General features: G+C 39.5%; 1 protein-coding gene across 1 annotated transcript; it reads left to right on the forward strand.

The window, feature by feature from the left end:
* The first annotated feature begins 296 nt into the window (after positions 1-296).
* Positions 297-4484, forward strand: LOC133920423 (cytochrome P450 87A3-like). The gene is made up of 9 exons (XM_062365044.1): positions 297-630; positions 734-1058; positions 1142-1291; positions 1491-1742; positions 1861-1950; positions 2346-2424; positions 2553-2659; positions 3773-3903; positions 3992-4484. Exons 1-9 carry the CDS (start codon positions 419-421, stop codon positions 4080-4082), a joined length of 1437 nt encoding a protein of 478 aa, XP_062221028.1. The 5' UTR covers positions 297-418; the 3' UTR covers positions 4083-4484.
* Positions 4485-20539: the final 16055 nt, after the last annotated feature.

The raw sequence follows: 20539 nt of genomic DNA on the forward strand, positions 1-20539 counted from the left end.
CCACGCATACAGAGCCAGCCAGCCAGCTCCAAACAGACAACAACTCTGGAGAAGGTTCAAAACAGAACATCTTAACCCCTGTGGCGTGCAGTACAGTTTTCAGAACAGAACAACCCAATACGAGCTTGTTGGTGGATTCTTTCCGTCAAAAAGAAAAACACTTGCAGTGATTCTGTGGCAATAATTCCTCCATTTTTTTAATGTTCCTGCCTCTCACAGCATCGGGGCTGAAAGCTTGAAACCTTTATATAAAGCGAAGCAACCTCCTGCTATAACAAGCACGCAGCTCTCGGTTCTGCAACACCATATCTTGCACTAGCTTCTCCTGCCTCTCTGCAGTCTGCAGCCTGCAGCCTGCACAGCCATTGTCCTCCAGAGACACCACTCACCTTCTCTTCCTTAGCTTGGAACAGAGGCCATGGAAACACTGGTCTGTGTAGCTCTGTGGTCTGTGACCTTGGCAATGGTCATGGCTTCCGTCATGTGGGCTTACAGATGGAGCCACCCGAAAGTGAACGGCCGGCTGCCGCCGGGCTCCCTCGGCCTCCCTCTTCTCGGCGAGACCATGCAATTCTTCGCGCCGAACCCTACCTGTGACGTCTCCCCCTTTGTGAAGGAGAGGATTAATATGTACTGACCACTCAGCATTAGCATACTGTCCAATCCAAACCAGTAAGCAGATTGCTAATGTATTACTGTCTGCATTGGTGAACTTTATTGGATGTATGTGTAGGTACGGTGCCATCTTCAAGACGAGCATCGTCGGCCGGACGGTGGTGGTGTCGGCGGACCCGGACCTGAACTACCACGTGTTCCAGCAGGAGGGGAAGCTGTTCGAGAGCTGGTACCCGGACACCTTCACCGAGATCTTCGGCCGTGACAACGTCGGCTCCCTGCACGGCTTCATGTACAAGTACCTCAAGACTCTCGTGCTTCGGCTCTACGGCCAGGAGAACCTCAGGGCGGTGCTCCTCGCCGAGACGGACCGCTCGTGCCGTGCTAGCCTCGCCTCGTGGGCGAGCCGCCCGAGCGTCGAGCTCAAGGACGCCATCTCCACCGTAAGACGGCTACATAAGTTAAATCTCTGTTGAAATCAGGCAATCAGTTTACTGATCATGTGCACCATGAAAATCTCTCCCAGTGGATATTTGATCTTACCGCGAAGAAGCTGATCAGCTACGAGCCATCAAAGTCGTCTGAGAGTCTGAGGAAGAACTTCGTGGCCTTCATTCGCGGCCTCATCTCCTTCCCGGTGGACATTCCCGGCACTGCCTACCATGAGTGCATGCAGGTAATGCACAACTGCACATGCATGCAATGCAACTTGAGCAACGTAGTGAGCAAGGCTGCACATGCGTCTCAAGTCAAACAAACGACCATTCACTCACATGCACGCGGTCAATGATTCAAGAGGAATCCGTTCTGCTAAGCTTCATGTCCGATCGAACACTTAACTGAGCTAAATTAAGTTGTATATAATATATGTCCAGGGGAGGAAGAACGCGATGAAGGTGTTGAAGAAGATGATGAGGGAGAGGATGGCGGACCCGGGGAGGCAGAGCGAGGACTTCTTCGACGTCCTGATCGAGGAGCTGAGTCGGGAGAAGCCCGTCATGACGGAGGCGGTCGCCCTCGACCTCATGTTCGTGCTCCTCTTCGCCAGCTTCGAGACGACGGCCTTGGCACTCACGCTGGGCATCAAGCTCCTGGCCGAGAACCCCAGGGTGCTCCATGCGTTAACGGTTAGTGCAAACTGCACAATTGTTTAGTACTTATCTCGACGTGGTGTGCCCGAGCAAGGAAACAAGGCTTGTGCCAGAAACAATTGACCAGAGATTATGCTGTGTGTTGTGTGGCCAGGAGGAGCATGAGGCGATTGTCAGGAACAGGGAGGACCGTGATGCCGGACTCACGTGGGCCGAGTACAAGTCCATGACCTTCACGTCTCAGGTGAGCCTAACCGGGACTAGCTAACAATAATATAGCGCACCCCTAGCTGTGTGCAACTTGCACTGTTAAGAAAGCTGCCAGGATATGTCTCACCTCCCAGTTACAGTGACTACAACTGATGGCATTATATATGGTAGTGGTGAAATGCAAGAACCTTGACAGAAGGTGGTTGGGCAAGTGCATGGCTTGTGTTTCGTGCATGTGTAACCAAATGCACGGTCTACGAGACAGAAGATACCGTAGTTAGCATAACAACAGCTACTCTGGATAGTCTTGATTGGACTCGGTAAACGGAGAAAATGAAGTGTACAAAATGAGAAAAAGAAACTGTAACAACTTGAGTCGAGATGTGCTACTCTGAAACTGACACCCCTGCGTGTTTTGCGTGCATGAAGGTCACATTGGAGATAGTACGATTGGCAAACATAGTGCCAGGGATTTTTCGGAAGGCCTTGCAGGACATTGAGTTCAAAGGTATATCTACACAAAGTAAATACGAAATACCGTGATGTGTTTGAGCATACAATACTTTGTTTCTTTTGCATGGCAAGAGTTACAAAATTATATTAAATCTTTCCATATATCCGGTCCTTTGGATGCAGGCTACACCATTCCGGCAGGGTGGGGAGTTATGGTGTGTCCTCCAGCAGTGCACTTAAACCCCGAGATCTACGAAGATCCATTAGCGTTTAATCCGTGGAGGTGGCAGGTTTGTGCCCTTAATTTGGTCTTTATGAAAAGCTAATGTATTCAACTCTGTCCATTTCGAATACAACTGAAAATTAGGGTTTCGGCGGCACACTTCAAGCGTCCACCGAACCATAAATCCTACAATTTAATCAATCGGTGTAGTAAGGTATAATCCTTTTAGCAAACTAACGAGCCACCAATATTAGTGCAGGCTATATATATTTAACCCAATGGAACAATGCAATTCATGGCATGCTTAAATTCTGGAGTTTCTCCAAGTTTTAGACTTGTTGTAGCTTTACTTGTAAGGGTAAAAAGATGCCACGAGAGGTATATATATACACATGCACGGTGTAGCTTAAACTGGCCTGGCCCGCAGGCATTAGCAATCAACTGCACCAGTCGCCTTGGAGCTATGAGCTTACCAAAATTAGTACAGTATTATTTACAACAAAATACATGTCTGCGTTTTAGGGTTCTACTCCGACAGTTCCTCAATGCGACAGGTGAACCATGTGCTGAGTCTTTTTACCATCCTTGAGAGGTACCTAGAATTATAACTAGGGAGGTACAAAATTGTGATACGTAGGCACCAAATTTTAGTAGATCCAAAGGTATAATTCGGTGGCAACTCAGTACATGCATTCCAATGACTGTAAAACCACTTTTCACATGTTCCCAGTGAAAACAGAAAAGAAATGTAACGAAGGGGACAGAGCACAGGAATAAAGAAATCTGTCTTGCCTATTTAGTAATAAGTTCAGTTCTTTGTTTGTAGAGTGCTACGTGATTAGTATACTTGGGGACGGTCAAGTCAGCTTATGGAACAGCATATGGTCAAACTATACTTAATATGCGCTGTTCTGTAGAAAAATTTAGGGACACGTGGCTCTAAAGAAAGGAAACAATCTTAGAGGTTAGAGCCGTAACAATAGAAACATTGTCTGAATCAAGAAAATAAAATGCAGCAAATTGGAATAAGATATGCGCCTAGCTACAAGCCTCCATGCATGCATTCATAACTCGCCAGACAAATGCATGGACATGAAACACGCATAAAAGGGTTCAGTTTTTGACCCATCCGGACGTTTGTCTGAAGGCTAAACAACTTTTGTTGGTGTCACTTGAGCAGGACAAGGTGGAAATCACCGGTGGGACGAAGCATTTCATGGCCTTCGGTGGGGGTCTCCGGTTCTGCGTGGGCACCGATCTCAGCAAGGTCCTGATGGCAACCTTCATCCACTGCCTGGTTACAAAATACAGGTACCGTTCCTCACTTGCACATACATAATATGCAGTTACTTATGAAAAGATTAAATCTGAAGTCTAAGCGTAAATTTGCTCACTGCAGTTGGAGGACAGTTAAAGGAGGGAACATAGTCCGTACCCCCGGCCTCAGTTTCCCTGATGGCTTTCATGCTCAGCTCTTCCCTAAGAACTGACGTCTTGCTAGCTCTTCATCTGCCCTGAATGCTGCGTGTTCTGTCAGGTTAATTAATGTGGTCGTTTGCAGCCAAACATATACAAGAAATAAGTGGAAAAATATGGCATATTTAGGTGATGAAAGCAGTCTTATACTTGAGGTCGTTGTAGGCCACCTCTTTGTTAGTGTAATTTTGTCATGGGACCAAAGTATTTAGGTCTCTGATCCAAACGAGAGGTGTTTGTGCTTTGGGTTCTGTCGTCTGTTTCCCGTGTGGTTAGTGGTCTATACGGTCTACCCATATGGTGTGGCATGTGTTCATCTGTTATGTACACGCTCTTAGCGTTTGCCTATGTAGTTGTCATGCATGATCTTTTGGCATGCATGCATTGTTTCAACGGTTCTGCTATACAGGACGAAGTTACCTGAATTCGTCTTGTGTAATTCAAGTCAATATCTAACTATTGAGGCCATTACATGTGCATAGAGATTGATGTGTTGTTGCAAGCAATCCAATAGATCACGAAAGTGACTTATGCTTTAGAAAAAGGATTGTGCTATATGTCAGCCGACTGGAAAAAACGGTTCGGTTCAGTCGACGATTCCTAGCCATCGGATCTCGTTCGGACGGACGTTGTTCTTTCTTCTTCATCCCTCCCACCTGCGCATTGTTTTTCTTCCTTTAGCAGCGCCGCTCGCTCCCCTGCACAACCCGCTTCCTCCCATCTCCACCGGCTCCCCGCCGCCGGATCCACTCCTGCCGGCTTCTCCAGGCGGGTTCTTTGACGCCCGTGCTACCGGTACCTCTGTCTGCCACCCGCGGCGCCAACGCCGCCGCTGTCGCCTCGCCGCACCACCAAATTGCAGCCTACCGTCTCGGGCCTCCATTTTAAGCCCGGCGAACCTCCAATGCCCTAAAAACCTGAAACCGCTAACCCCAACCCTCGCCGGAGGCGTTCAGTTGCTCATATACTGAAATCCCTCACGTTTTGAGGCGATTCAAGAATAGGAGGCGCGTCAGATTAAAAAAAAAAACTCACTTTTGTTCAAATCTAATAAGGTTTCATGGGTTTCTTGGAACGAGGTGATTGTTTGCTAAGTTTATTCGTATCGCCGCAAGATCGCGTGGAGTGTATATTGCTCGTCGGCGGCGACCTTGCCTAAGGGCGGCTTGGAGAGTTTTGTTTCCGACGAAACGTACGAGCCGGTCGCCGCCAACCCTTCGCGGTCGTTAGCTCATTCCCCTTCCCCTCACGATTCGATGTGCCGGCGGTTCCTGTTGTTGCCAGTCCTGCGGGCTGCGGCCTCGGCCCCTGGACGGCGCCGCGGCGGCTTTGTCTGGATCCCATCGATTAGGCCCTAAATACTAGGCAAACATGGACGCGGAGTGGGCCGAGGGACCAGATTAAATTTCAAGGCCTGAGCCAGAGATGTGCTCCGGCCCGAAGCGATTCAAACGTGCTGCTGTGCTGCTCCCGGCCTTCCCTTCCCCGGAGGGACGGCAAAAACAGTCCGCGCTGCTTGTTCCCGGCAAAAACATGCATATAAATGAAGCAAAAACTGTGGTGCTTCATTCGTTGGTTTGGACTAGGATGGCAGTTGGGCTCTGTTCTCCGATAGATTGTGAGGAATTTTTCTATTAGGGGATATGTGTGAGAAAATTTAATCCTCACAAACTTATATAGGGATAGAGACGGAAAAACTCACTGTATTCTATCCCCGCTATATCCTCGATGTCTCACACACACACATATATATATATATATATATATATATATATGTGTGTGTGTGTGTGTTTTCTTACTTATAAATATAAAATATTACTTTACATAGGGGATATAATAAATTACTTTTATATTCTTTTATCTAACCTACGATATTTAACACATCTTGTATTAATTATCCTTATTTATATTAATAAATTACTTATTTACACTACAAGATATGTTATTATAAAAATAATCAACTATAATTCAATTTTACATTCTTATTGAGGACCTAATCCAGTGAAATTTCTCATGTGATGGGGATGGAGAAAACTTCCCCCGATAGCTCAACGGGGATGAAGATGGAGAAGCACTCCTCGGTGAGGATCGGTCCTGTTGCCATCCCTACTTTAGACCTACATGCATAGTTAGAATGGTAGAATTCTTCTGCAACAGTTCACAAGTATTTTTGGCGTCATCGAGATTAGAGAATTGTTCACACCGACCGAGTAAAACGCATGGAGCCACAAGTATTGCAGTCTCCAACAGTGAACATATGCAATGAAGAAGGGCAAAAATCCAAAAATAGTTAACATACGATACTGTATTTGTCAAAATAGATAATATGTTGGTATATTTATAAATTTAGCATATGTATTTGGCATTTCGTTTATCAAAAACCTGATTTCACTATGAGACACACAGAAAAAGAGTGGTCCCGATAATTTTTTGCACATGAGGGGCCGAATATGATATTATACACCATATTCGGTATCTCAGATACTGAAAACGGATTGTATTGGGCATCGTATGAGGTGTTGAATATGTGCACACAACCGTATTCGGCACCTCACGCACGAGCGGCGGCAGTAGGAAGTACGGGAAGAAAGCTAGAAGTCATTGTACACATGTGTTTATGTTTTTATTTAATTCTTGATTTTATTTAGATTATAAAAGTAGTCTAAAGTTTCTAAATATTTTTATGAGTAAACTAGAGTTCACTGGAAACCATTTTAAGTGGTTTGATTAAAAAACCTGAGCCAATATTTAATTAAAATAATCTAAATAAGCTTAATTTTATAGATTCTAGCAATTTTAATTCCCAAAAATCTAAAAAATTCACTAATATTCTTTGCATGTGATTTACTAATTTATAAAAATATTTTTAACCCTAGATTATTTAGTGAAAACTAAGTTCCTTTGTAATACTCCATTTATATATATTTTTATTATTTTATGTGATATTCTCTTTTTAATTCGATTTGAATAAAAATAAATTATTCACTTATGCACTTTTCTAACTAAACTCACCCTTATGTACCTTTCCAGGCTTATTTATTTTTGTTTGAAGAATTAGAAACTATGCTAGCCTAAATATGTAAATATAATGTGCGTTTATCTCCTTAATCATAATAGATTATTGCTGTTTTGTTAGCAAATTCTTGAATATTATGCTTAAATTGAACCATACATGCATGACAGGTTGACAACAACTAATAAGATGGTAAAGTCAGGCACTTAAAAAGTATAGAACCCAGGAATGAAAAATATATATTTACATTTATCTTTTCAAAGCAGGTAGTGATATGACAAGGTTTAATATTTATCAATTAAATATAGTAAATAATATATTCGAAATTTAAATAACCAGATAACAAGTATGCAGATGAGGATGCCATTTCTTAAAGCAGGAAGGGAGAACTAAGAAAGAAATGAAGCACAGAGAACAACAAGAAGATGATTAATATTAATCTGAGAGTTTCAAAAACTGTGTTATCAATTATCATCAGCAGACAACGACAAAGAAACACAACCAATTAATTAAACAACACAATAACTAAGCTTTTTGCTATGTATCTATTAAGCCTCCCATTATATATTATGTACTTGTTTGGTGTATGTAATGATGATGCTGAGTTGGTTGTGATGATTTTTTGGTGAACTTACCTCTTGATTATAGGTTTGTGCTTGTTTAAATTTATTTTTATTTAAATTGGATTAAAAAGAGAATATCATATAAAATGATAAAAATAGATATAAATGAAGCATTACAAAGGAACTTACTTTTTCACTAAATAATCTAGGGCTGAAAGTATTTTTATAAATTAGTACATCACATGATAAGAATATTAGTAATTTTTTTAGATTTTTGGAATTTATTTTAGGCATTAAAAATTATTAGAATTTATAAAATAGGTTTGTTTAGAGAATTTTAATTAAATATGGGCTCATATTTTTTAATCAAACCAATTAAAATAGGTTGTTAGTAAACTTTAATTTACCCATAAAAACGTTTATAATTTTTGAACTACTTTTATACTCTAAATAAAATCAAGAATTAAATAAAAATTATAAACACACGTGTACAATGACGGCTAGTTTTCTTCCTGCACTTCATGCCGCCATTGCTCATGCTTATTCGGCACATGAAGTACCGAATATTACCGTGTGCACATATTTACAATCCATTTTTGATATCTGATGTGCTAAATACGGTGTATAGTGTTGTATTTAGTATCTCAGGTGCTGAAAACTGCCAAGTTCACTTTTTCCGGTGTGTCACGTATTGAAATTGGGTTTTTGATAACGGAGGTGTCGAATATATATGCTAAATTTTTAAATACGTCAGTATATTATCTATTTCAATAAATACGATATATATTTTTATTTTTAGATTTTGACCAACGGACACCATTCCATTCTCTACGGAAGTTGGGGCAAAAAATCGTTGCTCGACTTTTATCACATCGGTCCAAAAATCTTATCGCTATCCGTGTCTACTCTCTCTAGTCTTCCGTTCCGAGAGCATCGTCAAGTTTGTCATCAATGCTTTTGGAAGCTTGCATCGGTTCACATCTAGACCCATACCCGACCAAACACATGTCTCTTTCTTATTCAAGTGTGTGTTTTTACCCTCGCCATTGGACCTGAGTGCAAACCGCATCCCTGTACACATTGATGCAGAGAGATGAATTGCTTTCCAGCGCCACGTACGAAAATGGTTATGCAGTCAATCTAGGATTGTGTTGTGTCAGTTCAGGCTGGAATTTTTTTGGTACATAATATATTATTTGAGTACGTGAACATACTCAAAATGCTAAAAAGTATGTCGGGTTCGTTTTCAGGCATAGTTTATCTAGGTGGGAGTAGCTACACATGAGAGTAGAAAATATTTTCCCATTAATTATTATGCCTCCCATTTTAGTGGAACTACTCCGGTGTCACGAAGTATTTATCATGTACTCCACCAAACATCAATTCATTTTCTATTATTTTGTTGGTATTTATCGTCTAGCACTGTATCTGTTCTCACATAGATATCGTATTAGAATACGTGCAGTCAAAATTTATGTATAAAATTATTAGGATTTGACACATAAAAATGATAGTAGTGAATTTATCATAAATTTTGATATCATCTAATTTTTATTAAAAAATTAGTTATCAAAAATATAATCAAACGTATTTGTCGGAGACCATGTCGATATCTAAAACGACAAGTAAATAAATGAAGATAGTATGTTTTATGGAGTATTATTTTTAGATTAATGGTTCATATCAATTAGGACGTGGGTGTACTCCTACACCTAATATGAGAAGGTTACTGCACTATTATTCTAAATGACACCATAGACAAATTAGTATATATAGTTTGTTAGGGCAATTATACATGATGAATATGTAGCCGTTAGGGGGGCATCCCTCCCTAACAGGTTGGAAGACAACCACCAGTGGTGGTATTCTCTCTTAAGAGCTCAACTGTAACATTCCCCTTTGATTAATTCATCATCCGTATATTGATCAATGAAGAACTCTTTCAAAAATTCTGTGAGAAAAATATAAAAAGAAAACAATTGATTGTAATATATCATTGAAAAACTCCTTAAAAATCTAGTGGGAAAAGCTTAGGAGAAAATGATATGGTATATATGCTTGCATTGATATTGCTTCATTAAAAATATTATATGAGAAATCTAGAGAGTAAAACTCATAAAGGGAAAAGAAAAGAATGCAATATATATATATATATATATATATATATATATATATATGATCAGAAATAGGTTATAATATAGGGATTGACTCTCCTAAATTATGCAACTCTCGAAGTATTCATATGTTAATTCCACAAATACATTTATGGAATATTGAAGTGGGCAATGACTTAGTGAATAAATTTGCTAGGGATTTTCACATGACTTCATTCGCATGATATTTTTGTGGTAATTATTGCACTTTATAACATGTATGAATTTAAGCAATACAAGCACTATTATCTTGGTAGGTAATTATGGGATATTTTGATTAATATATATCGCATGATCCTAGAATATGATTAATCATTCCGTGAAGCAATATACACATGTGATGCTGCATATGTTTAGAATTATAAGTGGAAATAGCAACTAGAGTTTGCTTTTGATGCTTCCATCATAAGGTTGTACTACTATATAGGAAAATGGAACCGGTCGGATAATAAATCAATATCAGTATATCCTACCATGACAATATCTTGATATTCTGATAGAAGAAATCAAGATTCTTTTCACATTGGAGATATCTAAAGATATTCCATAAGCCAATCATATGTATTTTGTTGGAGCTATGCTGTGTCTAGCTAATAACTCAACTACAAATGCAGAGTTAGGTCTGAGACAATTTGCAAGATATCTATGTGTTCTAATCATACCAGGATATGTAACTTTAGGTATCTATCTCCTTTAGGTCTGAATGGATGTTTATCCACACTAAGGGATCAAATGACCATATGTGCTTTAGATGGGATTCGTTACAGAATGTACTCAAGTTATAGACTTAAGCAAAAACTTACCCAAGTCTTTCATCTCAAACTTCATATTTAGATGATTGTTTGGCTATTCTATATCTTATGTAGTGAGATGATACAAAATCCAGTTAGGGATTTCTTAATAAATATGTTTAGGCAATCATCTTTTGAGTAACCCTTCAGTAGAATGAACTTATTTACTTAGTTGTACCATATTTTATCTAACTAATTTAAATCATAGAATGATTTTTAGTTTTATACAATACATATTGCAATTTAATTTTTTATTTGGAACATTAAGCACATCAAAAGTATATAGATATCTGAATCTAGCTACCCATATCAGTATGCAGTCACTACATCAACTGCATAGATAAATCCATTCATATTACCAAAATATTAGATTTGATACTTAATTTCACACATAACTAGAGAGTATGTTATCATCGAAAATCGATGTCAGGTCTCTGCATGAACCCTTGTGCTACATGTCTCGTTTTGTATCTCACCACCTCATTCTTTGGAATGAATATACCAATTTTGCTTCCAGTTGGAAGTCTTAATGAAGAGTAGGTATTACAGAGGTAAGTGACCTATTTTACTTGCAGTGGAAAGTCTTAATGAAAAACATGTATTACAGGGGTAAACGTCTCTCTTTTGTTAAAAGAGTGTAATTCTACCTTAATTTCTTCCTTCTATTTGGTCTAGTCTAAGTGATAGAGGCACTCTTCTATAGGTATGAACTTTGGCCTAGATCCAGTATAATGGCTTTGGCAATTTTTTAGAAAAATATTAGTCGTAATCTTTCTATTATGTGATTTAGAGGAATCAATATAGTTTATGAAAATTTAGTTTACCCCTTTCAACTCCTTGTGATTTCCTATAACAATGGAGTAAGGATGTTCCAATGTCCCAACATATAAGTTTGTGAGCACATTTGTGCTGAGTATTGGTTATAGAGTATTTATTAGGCGTCTTTCTACAAGAGATTGCACTTCATTTACTGATTTATAAGATATCTTCATTTGCTTCTACGGTGGCTTAAGAAGTATTATTTGTGCCCAGATTTCTCTCCTTATTTTTATTTGGGAGATGAGTGGTTTTATAAGGTACCTCCACTCTTTCTATTTTATTGGTCGCAGGGATTAGTATTGTAAATTTATAACTCTTTATTTTTTTTATTCTTTAGTATGTGGATTTAAGTATTGGAGGCATTCTTTATGGTGCATATCTCTTGATAATGTCGGAATAATTGTCCTTATCAAAATATAATCAACGTACCATTTGTATCTAAGTCCTATATTAAGAGTTTTGAGGTATTATATCATTGATGAATATTTATACATCTCTTAGATCCTTAATTTCTTATGGGGCCCATAGATGTACGTTGTGGTGGTAATATCGATACATAGAAAGCATAATCGAATTTTTACAGATGAAAAATATTTGGTTGATTTCCATGTACTAACTGTAATGGGAAAATTGCATGATATGCAGTTGGTCGGATTTGGATCAAATACGTAGCATGTAATAACACATAATTCCAACAAGAAGTTGGTATTCCAACAAAGGTTGGTAAATTCCAATTATGTTAGGAGTGGTCATGCAATTAATTTAATTCACTTGAAAAGAGATTTAGTGAGACCATTTTAGTATGGATATAAAGTACATAATGCTCTATATTGATAACTAGAGCTATATAAAAGTTATTGAATGCCTGTAAAGGAAATTTTATGGCATTATCCATTCGAATGGAGTTTATCCTGCGTCCATGATATTTTGCTTTTAATTAGATAATTGGAACAATTAATTTTGTCACAAGCATGGTTCATCAGAGATGATAGATACACATGCAGCCACCTTGTAGATGCTTCGTGAAGCATTAGAAAGTACCATAAATGATTAAGATAATGACTGACCACATATTTATTTTCTTGAAAGTGGTCAAAGAAAAGTTGCTCATATTTAATTTTAAGGTAAGATGACCGCAAAATAGCACAATAGGTCCACACTTATGACATACGAGGATCTCAATATTAATTTCCATATGGCACAAGAGGTGCACACCTATGGCACAAAAGGGTCTCAAAATTGATTATGGAAATTATTTGCAACATCTTATGTTGCGACCAATAGAATTGACAAGAATTTTAATCATCATCATGCAAATCTTGAATTTATTAAGATACTGACAAGTTATTGTATATGAAACATGTGTTACGGGATTGCAGTATGTGTAATGCAATCTAGATGATATGAAAGAATTTTTCTCAAGCAGTCATATCAGTTGGATTTGGTGAGAAATAAATATTCATCACTATACTCTGTTTGGCATATGAAAACTATTTAGATGAATATCTTTATAACTGAATAAGGTATGAGTTGAATCATGATATAAGAGTGCATCCATGATAACTAAGTATGTATCCATAGGGAAATATTCGTGGCTCGATCTAAATCCACAATTAACATATCGCGTTCGGCGATAGCTTCTATGTTTTAGAGTATGGAAATATTTAGAAAATTACATTAGTGGTATAGCTTCCCACTAAACAAATTACTTCTTCTATATGATTGCTTCCCATAAAATTTCTATATATGTAAGAGAATGTAGGAATTTAACTCATATATAGAATATGTACAGTGCTAATTTCTAGAGATATATTATTGTATACAGTGATATACAATATACAATATTATGTAGGATAATTGTAGGCTTATGACATTTAGGGGATTATTAGGAAACTAGTTGAATGCTTGTGTGTTGCAACGGGACAATAATCATGCTTGCAATATACATATTCTTATAGTATCTGTAAAGATTTAACACACATGCGCAATGTGCATATTCATGCCAATCAAAATATCTAAATGAGTAAATGATGGCCTACCTAAAAAGTATTTTACATTTATCATCAACTAAGTTTACCAATAACAATTAAAATGAATGGCACTTCTGCAATATACTTATCTGGACTGGATTTGGAAACATTTTATAGTTTGGTTATCTGATACAGAGATAACACAAAACTTTTAATTGACAACTTGTAAAATCCATGAAAACTTCACTGCCACAAGATAGAATATATAGTTTACTTCTTGGCGTAGAAGAAAGCATCCGACAACCTAAGACCACATGTACATTTTAGCAACCCCAATTTCATAGTCTGAAAAACCAGGTGACATCAAGACCTTAAATTCTAGCTAGGCAATCTCTGGGATCATGCTGCCCTTCTATTGGTGCCATCATCGCTGCACTTACAATGAATAGTCACCCACACAGGACTTCGGTGGCCATGACAAAAAGGTGATAAGGCTAGTGACATAAAGGCAATAGCCTAAGAACTCAATGAATGGCATCGTAATTATCTCAAGCACTCAATTGACAAAAATAACTTTGCTTTGGTTCATTTCACATTTCATTGTATCACTCCCCCCTTTAATTCAGTCTAAGGTTCTATACAAATGAAAGAGCTCATATGTATGACCTAACCTATCTGGAAGTTAAAAAACCAACAAGGGCCATGAACAACAATGCTAATACTTGATGTGAAATATCACTATAGGATTCCATCCTTCTTGCACACTGCAGCTAGTAAGCTTGAAAGACCTTTCAAGCAGCCGAAGAACTAACTTGCTGGTTAGACCTCAAACAAATAGAATAGTGACAGCTCATGATCCCTAACACAGGCAAATGACCTGCCATGGACCAAATTGTTATGCACGTCATACTGGTAAGGTAAAGGACGATTGGAATACAAAACTATAGCCCCAAAAGGATGAAAACGCAACAACAAAATTGCAGAGCTGAAGCACTGCCATAGCTTGCAAACTCTGATTTTCACAGACAAATAGAATAGCATTACAAAAATAGTGTAAATCATAGGAAAAGTCATTCTGCAAAATAAGCAAGTAAAATTTACATATCATCATAATATAAGCAATTTTACACATTATCATTGACAAACATCACAAATAGCAGATACACTAACACACATGAATTTCATTGCAACAGAAAATTGTAGATGCCCCCAAAAAATTATGAAAAATTGACAACTTGCTATAGTTAGCTAAGGAGTAATGAATAACGAATCAACTCATTCCTATCTCAGCCTCATTAATACTGGCAATAAAAAACTAAAAAAAGAGAGAATTACAAAGAACATATGAAGTTACCAAAAGAACTCTTGAAGACCACCTATAATCCACATTGCATCAACATATGGAGAGCACATGAAGGCTGGTTGCAACTTATCACAAAAACTCTATGTCATAAATTTGCACTTCCAAAACTTGCCAGATTAAGGCCTCTTCTCCATTTGTTAGAACATCTGCCCAAAAGGAAGGAATCTGCCCAAAAGTAAGGAAAAAATATAATGATTTGTGACAACTACACATCTGTTTGGAAGCCACCCTGTAAAGGGAATGGTTAACAAAATTCACCTCTGAAAAGCTACATCAGCATAAAGACTCCATTTGGTATTTCACAACATTCTAGGTACATGATAAATTGGATTTCAGGAACCAACAGGAAAGCCATCTATGAAAAATGGGGAACAAAATAAAATCATTTGTTCAATGTATCTTTTACACCATTGTAAATCTGCACATATGTGGCCACAACTTGCTAACCTGGAGATGTGGAAGACATAAATAGGCCGAACACTCCAACAGGGTCAATTAGATGGTTATCTTGCAAATGTTCTAGATATATCTTCACATTGAGCTCAATGCTTTAAAATTTAGATATAGCTTCACACAGAGCTCAATGATCGACTGCTTTTTACAATTTTTCTTGCAGAACATCCTACTATATTTATTCAACTAATAAGAGCATCGGTTCAAATTGATTTAAGGAGGCAATAATTAGGCAGAAATGAATATGGGCCATGAACCACAACATGAAAAATATTGGGAGCAGCATTGGGCAACACATTAGAACAAACACAATTTGCATGAACAATGAGACAATCGGATGGGGTAATATGACCAAGCACAACACATATGACCAATTAGCCGGCGAGGTAATGTAATTAGTCATAGCAATATGAGAAATTTGTGAGGGAGGCAATTAATCACAGTAGGAAAATCAACCAGGGAACAGTAATTTCACTCACTATAAGGATATACACATCAACTGACTCAGCAAAAACAAAAGAGGAAACCATACATCAGGATCATACGCCCACATACTAGATTAGTCCATCACCAGCAACCAACCAACCAACCCTCCATCCCACACAAAGCGAGCAGCACTCGCCCAATCCTATAAACTATATCTGCGTCGGTCACTCATCCCCAAAATCACCACTCCAACTATCAAATCAAGGAATTGGGAGCATCGATATTACCATAATCATGTGTAGGAGAGAGAATGAGGTGAAGCCTACGACGAAGACAAGAGGAGCTGTGAGCACCAGGTGGTGGAAGTTTAGGAGGAGGCCAAGACCTCTGATCTACACCTATTAGCCCTCGTTGTTCCTCCGCGCCGCCCCTCTCTTGTCCCCATCTCTCTCTCTCACTCAGAGGCTGTCATAACCGAGCAACTTGAGTTCGGCAGCAGTGCATCAGAAGATGGCCGAGGAGCTATGTAATCCTCAGTGATCTGGATGATCAGGGAATTAACCATGCTAAGGCCAAAGGGGTCATTGGTGCACAGGAAGGCGAGGGTAAGGTCGACGACCACAGAGGAAGACGTGGAGCGCACGCAGTGGTGGTAGGGGGCTAGGGTTTGTGTTGGGAGGTGGATGTGGATGCAGTGGGAGTGGCAATGGAGGAGAAGATGGGCGGCGGGATGGCGGCAGTGTGGTGTGGATTGAACTCAAGGATGTGGATTTGGGAGGGAGCGACGAGCATGGCATGGGGTATGGCGAGGAGGATTGGGCGGCCGACCAACGGTGAAGGGGTTGTCTAGCGAGGAGGCAGGCGTCTGCGCTTGTGGGCGTCATGAATCAGCTGATGGCAATGGCAGGGTTGTGGCAGTGTGGTGTGAGGGCACGAGGGGAAGCGAGGAGGGAGCGAATGTGGGCAGGAGCGTGCATGCAGATGGGGCAGCAGAACAGGGGACGAGGGCGGAACACTGTGTGAAGATACAATGCAGTAGAGACCTTTTAATTAGTAGAGATTAATAGTGGTCTCCCAACCTATCTTGGAAAATAAAGTCCATAAGCATGTCATCTACACTGAGAATATCATCCTTATACCGGACAAATCATTGTTCTCCATCGGAGAGGAATGATTTAAGAACAGTCTGGTGGCATGGTGCTTTCAGATTATGAATTGAAGTGAGCTTCAAGCTTATCCCTTTTAACTTGCTTGACTTTTTAATAGATTTGAGATACAAATACACCCAAAGTTTGGGAATCCGGTATTTGTTTGTATGGTGAATCGTACATCCATACCGTTGATAAACTGGAGAGTTGTATATATTATCATTTATGTTGAAACAATATTTGCATTGCGTAATTCCACTATTTTCCGCATGTTGGAAAACCTTCACCCTCCATTGGATTTCATGTTGTTCCGTTTATTGCCATAAAATTTATATCCTGAGTATTAGCATATATTCAGAAAAGGGTGCTGCACCCTGAAGCACCCCAGGTCATCCCTGGTGCCTTAAACTTTATTATACCAGTGCCTGTATCAGTCGCTGGTAGAATACATGTCTTACAAAAGGTAGTAAAACAATCATACAACAAAGGGACTCATGAAATAAATCCACCAAGCTAATAGTACATAAATGATTCTTCTAAGGCTCACGAACAACTAGGTCCACACCACCAGAGGGCACAACATGGGGCATGCCATTCCATTGGCAACTTGGGTGTGGACTTGATCAAAACATAAGCGTCAATCTCACCGTCGTCGTCGGTGAAATCTAGATCCTCCTCCGAAATTATAAGCAAGGGTGAGTACAAATGTACCCAGCAAGTTCCAACTCTTGCCCCACATAAGGGTTTTGAATACATGCATATGGTATTATCAAGGGTAAGGATATAAACATAGTTTTACGGAAATGCCAAGCTTACACATGCAAGGTTTTATTTTCATAAGGCAAGTTTTTGAAAAATATATCATCATTAATAAATGAAGGAGGGTTCGACCATGGTGGAAGGTTACCAGGGTCCATGTTTTAATGTTCCCGGACACTCCGTCCAAAGCAACTATGGCATGTTGCCGGTCCTATTTCCAAAAAAATCGAGCACACCTTGCCCACTCACCCTCCAAGGAAAACACACACAACCTAAGATAGTTGTTATAATCGAACCGTAGTTATTCTATGACTATGAACACAACTATTCAAATAGTTTTACCTTTACAAAGTTTGGTAACATACCACCATTGTGGCAATATGACTCAACAAAGTCATCACCCATCTCGCCATCATCCCACTAGTCGCCTATGGGAGTTAACAAGGGGTTCCTGACCTATATTAGGCCTCCAACTAGGTTGGTAAGCCTGCACCTACTCCATGTCTTCTATTGTGCTCTTGTCTCCAGACGACCAGTAGACTAGCTTGTGGGGTTTAGACTAAGCACTGCCACATACTGGGTCGAGTGGTCGTACTGTGAAGACTAGGTAAGATATTGTCACATACCAAAGCTGTAATTACAAAATTAAGCCTAATCATATTTCATAAGAATTATGTTTAATTTTGAGTAATTTTGTTTCGAAGCATTATAGCACTTGATTTTAAGTCAATTCAGGAGAGAAAGAAATAAATTCACAATTGAAATGAGTTTTTTTCTCTAGCATGTGGGGCCCACATGGGTGGCCAACCACCCATATCCTCTTGGGGCAGCAGCCCCCACCAACTCCTTCTCTCTCCCTGACTCTCCCAGCTCTTTCTCCCTCCCACTGTGAAGCCCGAGCTACCCCCACCAACCGCGGGTAAGTACCTTAGACTTTCCTCAGCAAGAATGCGTGAATTGGTGGGTCGATTTCGAGTTTGGAGCTAAGTTTGTGGAGTTCTTGAGTTCTTGAGCTTTGAAGAAAAAGAGATGATTCAGATGATATTTGTGCTAGAAATCGTGTTGCTAGGTTGGTGAGTGAGTTCTAGACTCTATGAACTATCTTAAACATGTTTTCCTTTGGTTTCGAGAGGCTTACAAATCAAATCACCTGAGTTTTCCCTCTCGAAGCAACCTCTCTGGACAACCCAGATAGTCCGGGTAGCCCAGTGAAAACCCTGATGATTTATGCTAAAAAATTGTTAGGGTTCAGGGGTGCAAGTCTAGAACCCTTTGTATAGTGTATATGTATATTTATGTAGGATAGATTTAACCCTTTGTATAGTGTATATGTATGTTTATGTAGGATAGATTTAACATGCGTGTCGAATCGGTCGAGGAAGATCATCGAGAAGTGCAAATCTACCTAACTCGGATAGTCTGAGTTAAACCCGAAGGTTCGGGTAATTTGCAGTGCCTTTAACCAAGCACCCTCGCTCGGAGCCTCACTCGGATAATCCGCACAACCTAGATAGTCCGGGTTAATTCGATTTAGATTTAGCAGAGAACCCTTGCTCGGAGCCTCACCCGGATATTCTAGCTTAACCCGGAGATTCCGCACTCAGCCCAGACCTTCCGAGTTAATTCAAATATAGCTAACCGAGAACCCCTGTAATGAGTACAACCCGGGGGTTTCGGAACCCAGAGGTTTTGAGTTCGACTTGGAGTCTCTGGCCTCATGTTAGTTTTCTGAAGTGTTTAGATCACAAAGTTTGCTATTATTTCGCATGTCTTGCACTTTAACTTATTATTATGCATATTGTAGCATACATTGTTGTACCTCATTCATGCTCATCATTGCATGTGTTCTTCTTTAGTGAACGAGGATCCAGAGCGTGACACGGGTGTGGTTGAAGGTGACACCGAGCCACCGGGTTTTATGAATTCTGTGTGGATAGCATCAAACAGCTTCCTGAGCAGCAAGGCAAGCATCTAAACATGTTTCTCTCATTAATTTGGATCATATGTGTCTAATATGATAAAATATACTTTATATACGTTATGTATGTTGTTGAGTCGATGTCGAGTCTTGTATGTGTAGAACCTATATTGATGCATTACAACTTGTCTTGAGTTATTGATGATCCATCTCCATGTAACTAGGGTTTAACTTGATGATGGTTCAGTTTAAAAGTTAACCGAAATGCTTAGCAATGTATATATTCTTCGGTAGAAGTCGAGCGGTGGTTCAACCTCATTCGCGAGCTATAGGCTTTAATTATTGTCATATTGATAACAATGTTAGGTTGTTGGTGTTAGTTGGTTGAGTAATGAGGATGAGGTCATATGTGGGCAGTGTTATGGGTGTTTCTCCTACTCTGATGTGGAGTTCCTCGGGGTAGGTCAGGAGAGGAACCCAGACACCCTAGACCGCTTGCGTCGTTTAAGCATCTATCGTTATTGCAGTTGACTCTAGCACTTACCATACTTACCACATGTCGATATAGTGGTAAGATAAGCTGAATACCTCTGTAGCCGTAATCATTTGAGCTTGCACATCGATGGTGTGAGCGGACGGGCTTGTAAGAGACACTTGAGGTTTCTCCAGGAGTTGACTTAAGTTGGCTCCGTACCGAGCGATGCCTGATTCAAATGGTTGGGGCTTATCGGGAAAGGTTGACACGAGTACCCCCTTGGGTGCACCTATATGATCACTCAAACCGTATGGTTCTCGAGTCTTGTGCATAAAGTTGTACCCCCTGCAGGGTGTAAAAATATTTTGAAATGCAGCGCTCTCGGTCATGAGTATGCTTTTATCCATTTGCAGTAGTCGTAGAGTTTCAAGTTTAGTTTGAGGTGGTTGATGGGTTGAGATGGTTTTTTACAGATATTATTACTATAGTTCCTTTTACATACATGTTCAGTTGATGGTTATGAGTTAGATAGTTGTGATGGTTAAGTCTAGATGCTCAAACATGTTTTTGTCAAATTTTACTTTCGCATATAAATTTACTTAACTATGTGGTCGTATTCT

This window comes from Phragmites australis, chromosome 6 (assembly GCF_958298935.1).
Source record: "Phragmites australis chromosome 6, lpPhrAust1.1, whole genome shotgun sequence".
Taxonomy (NCBI): Eukaryota; Viridiplantae; Streptophyta; class Magnoliopsida; order Poales; family Poaceae; genus Phragmites; species Phragmites australis.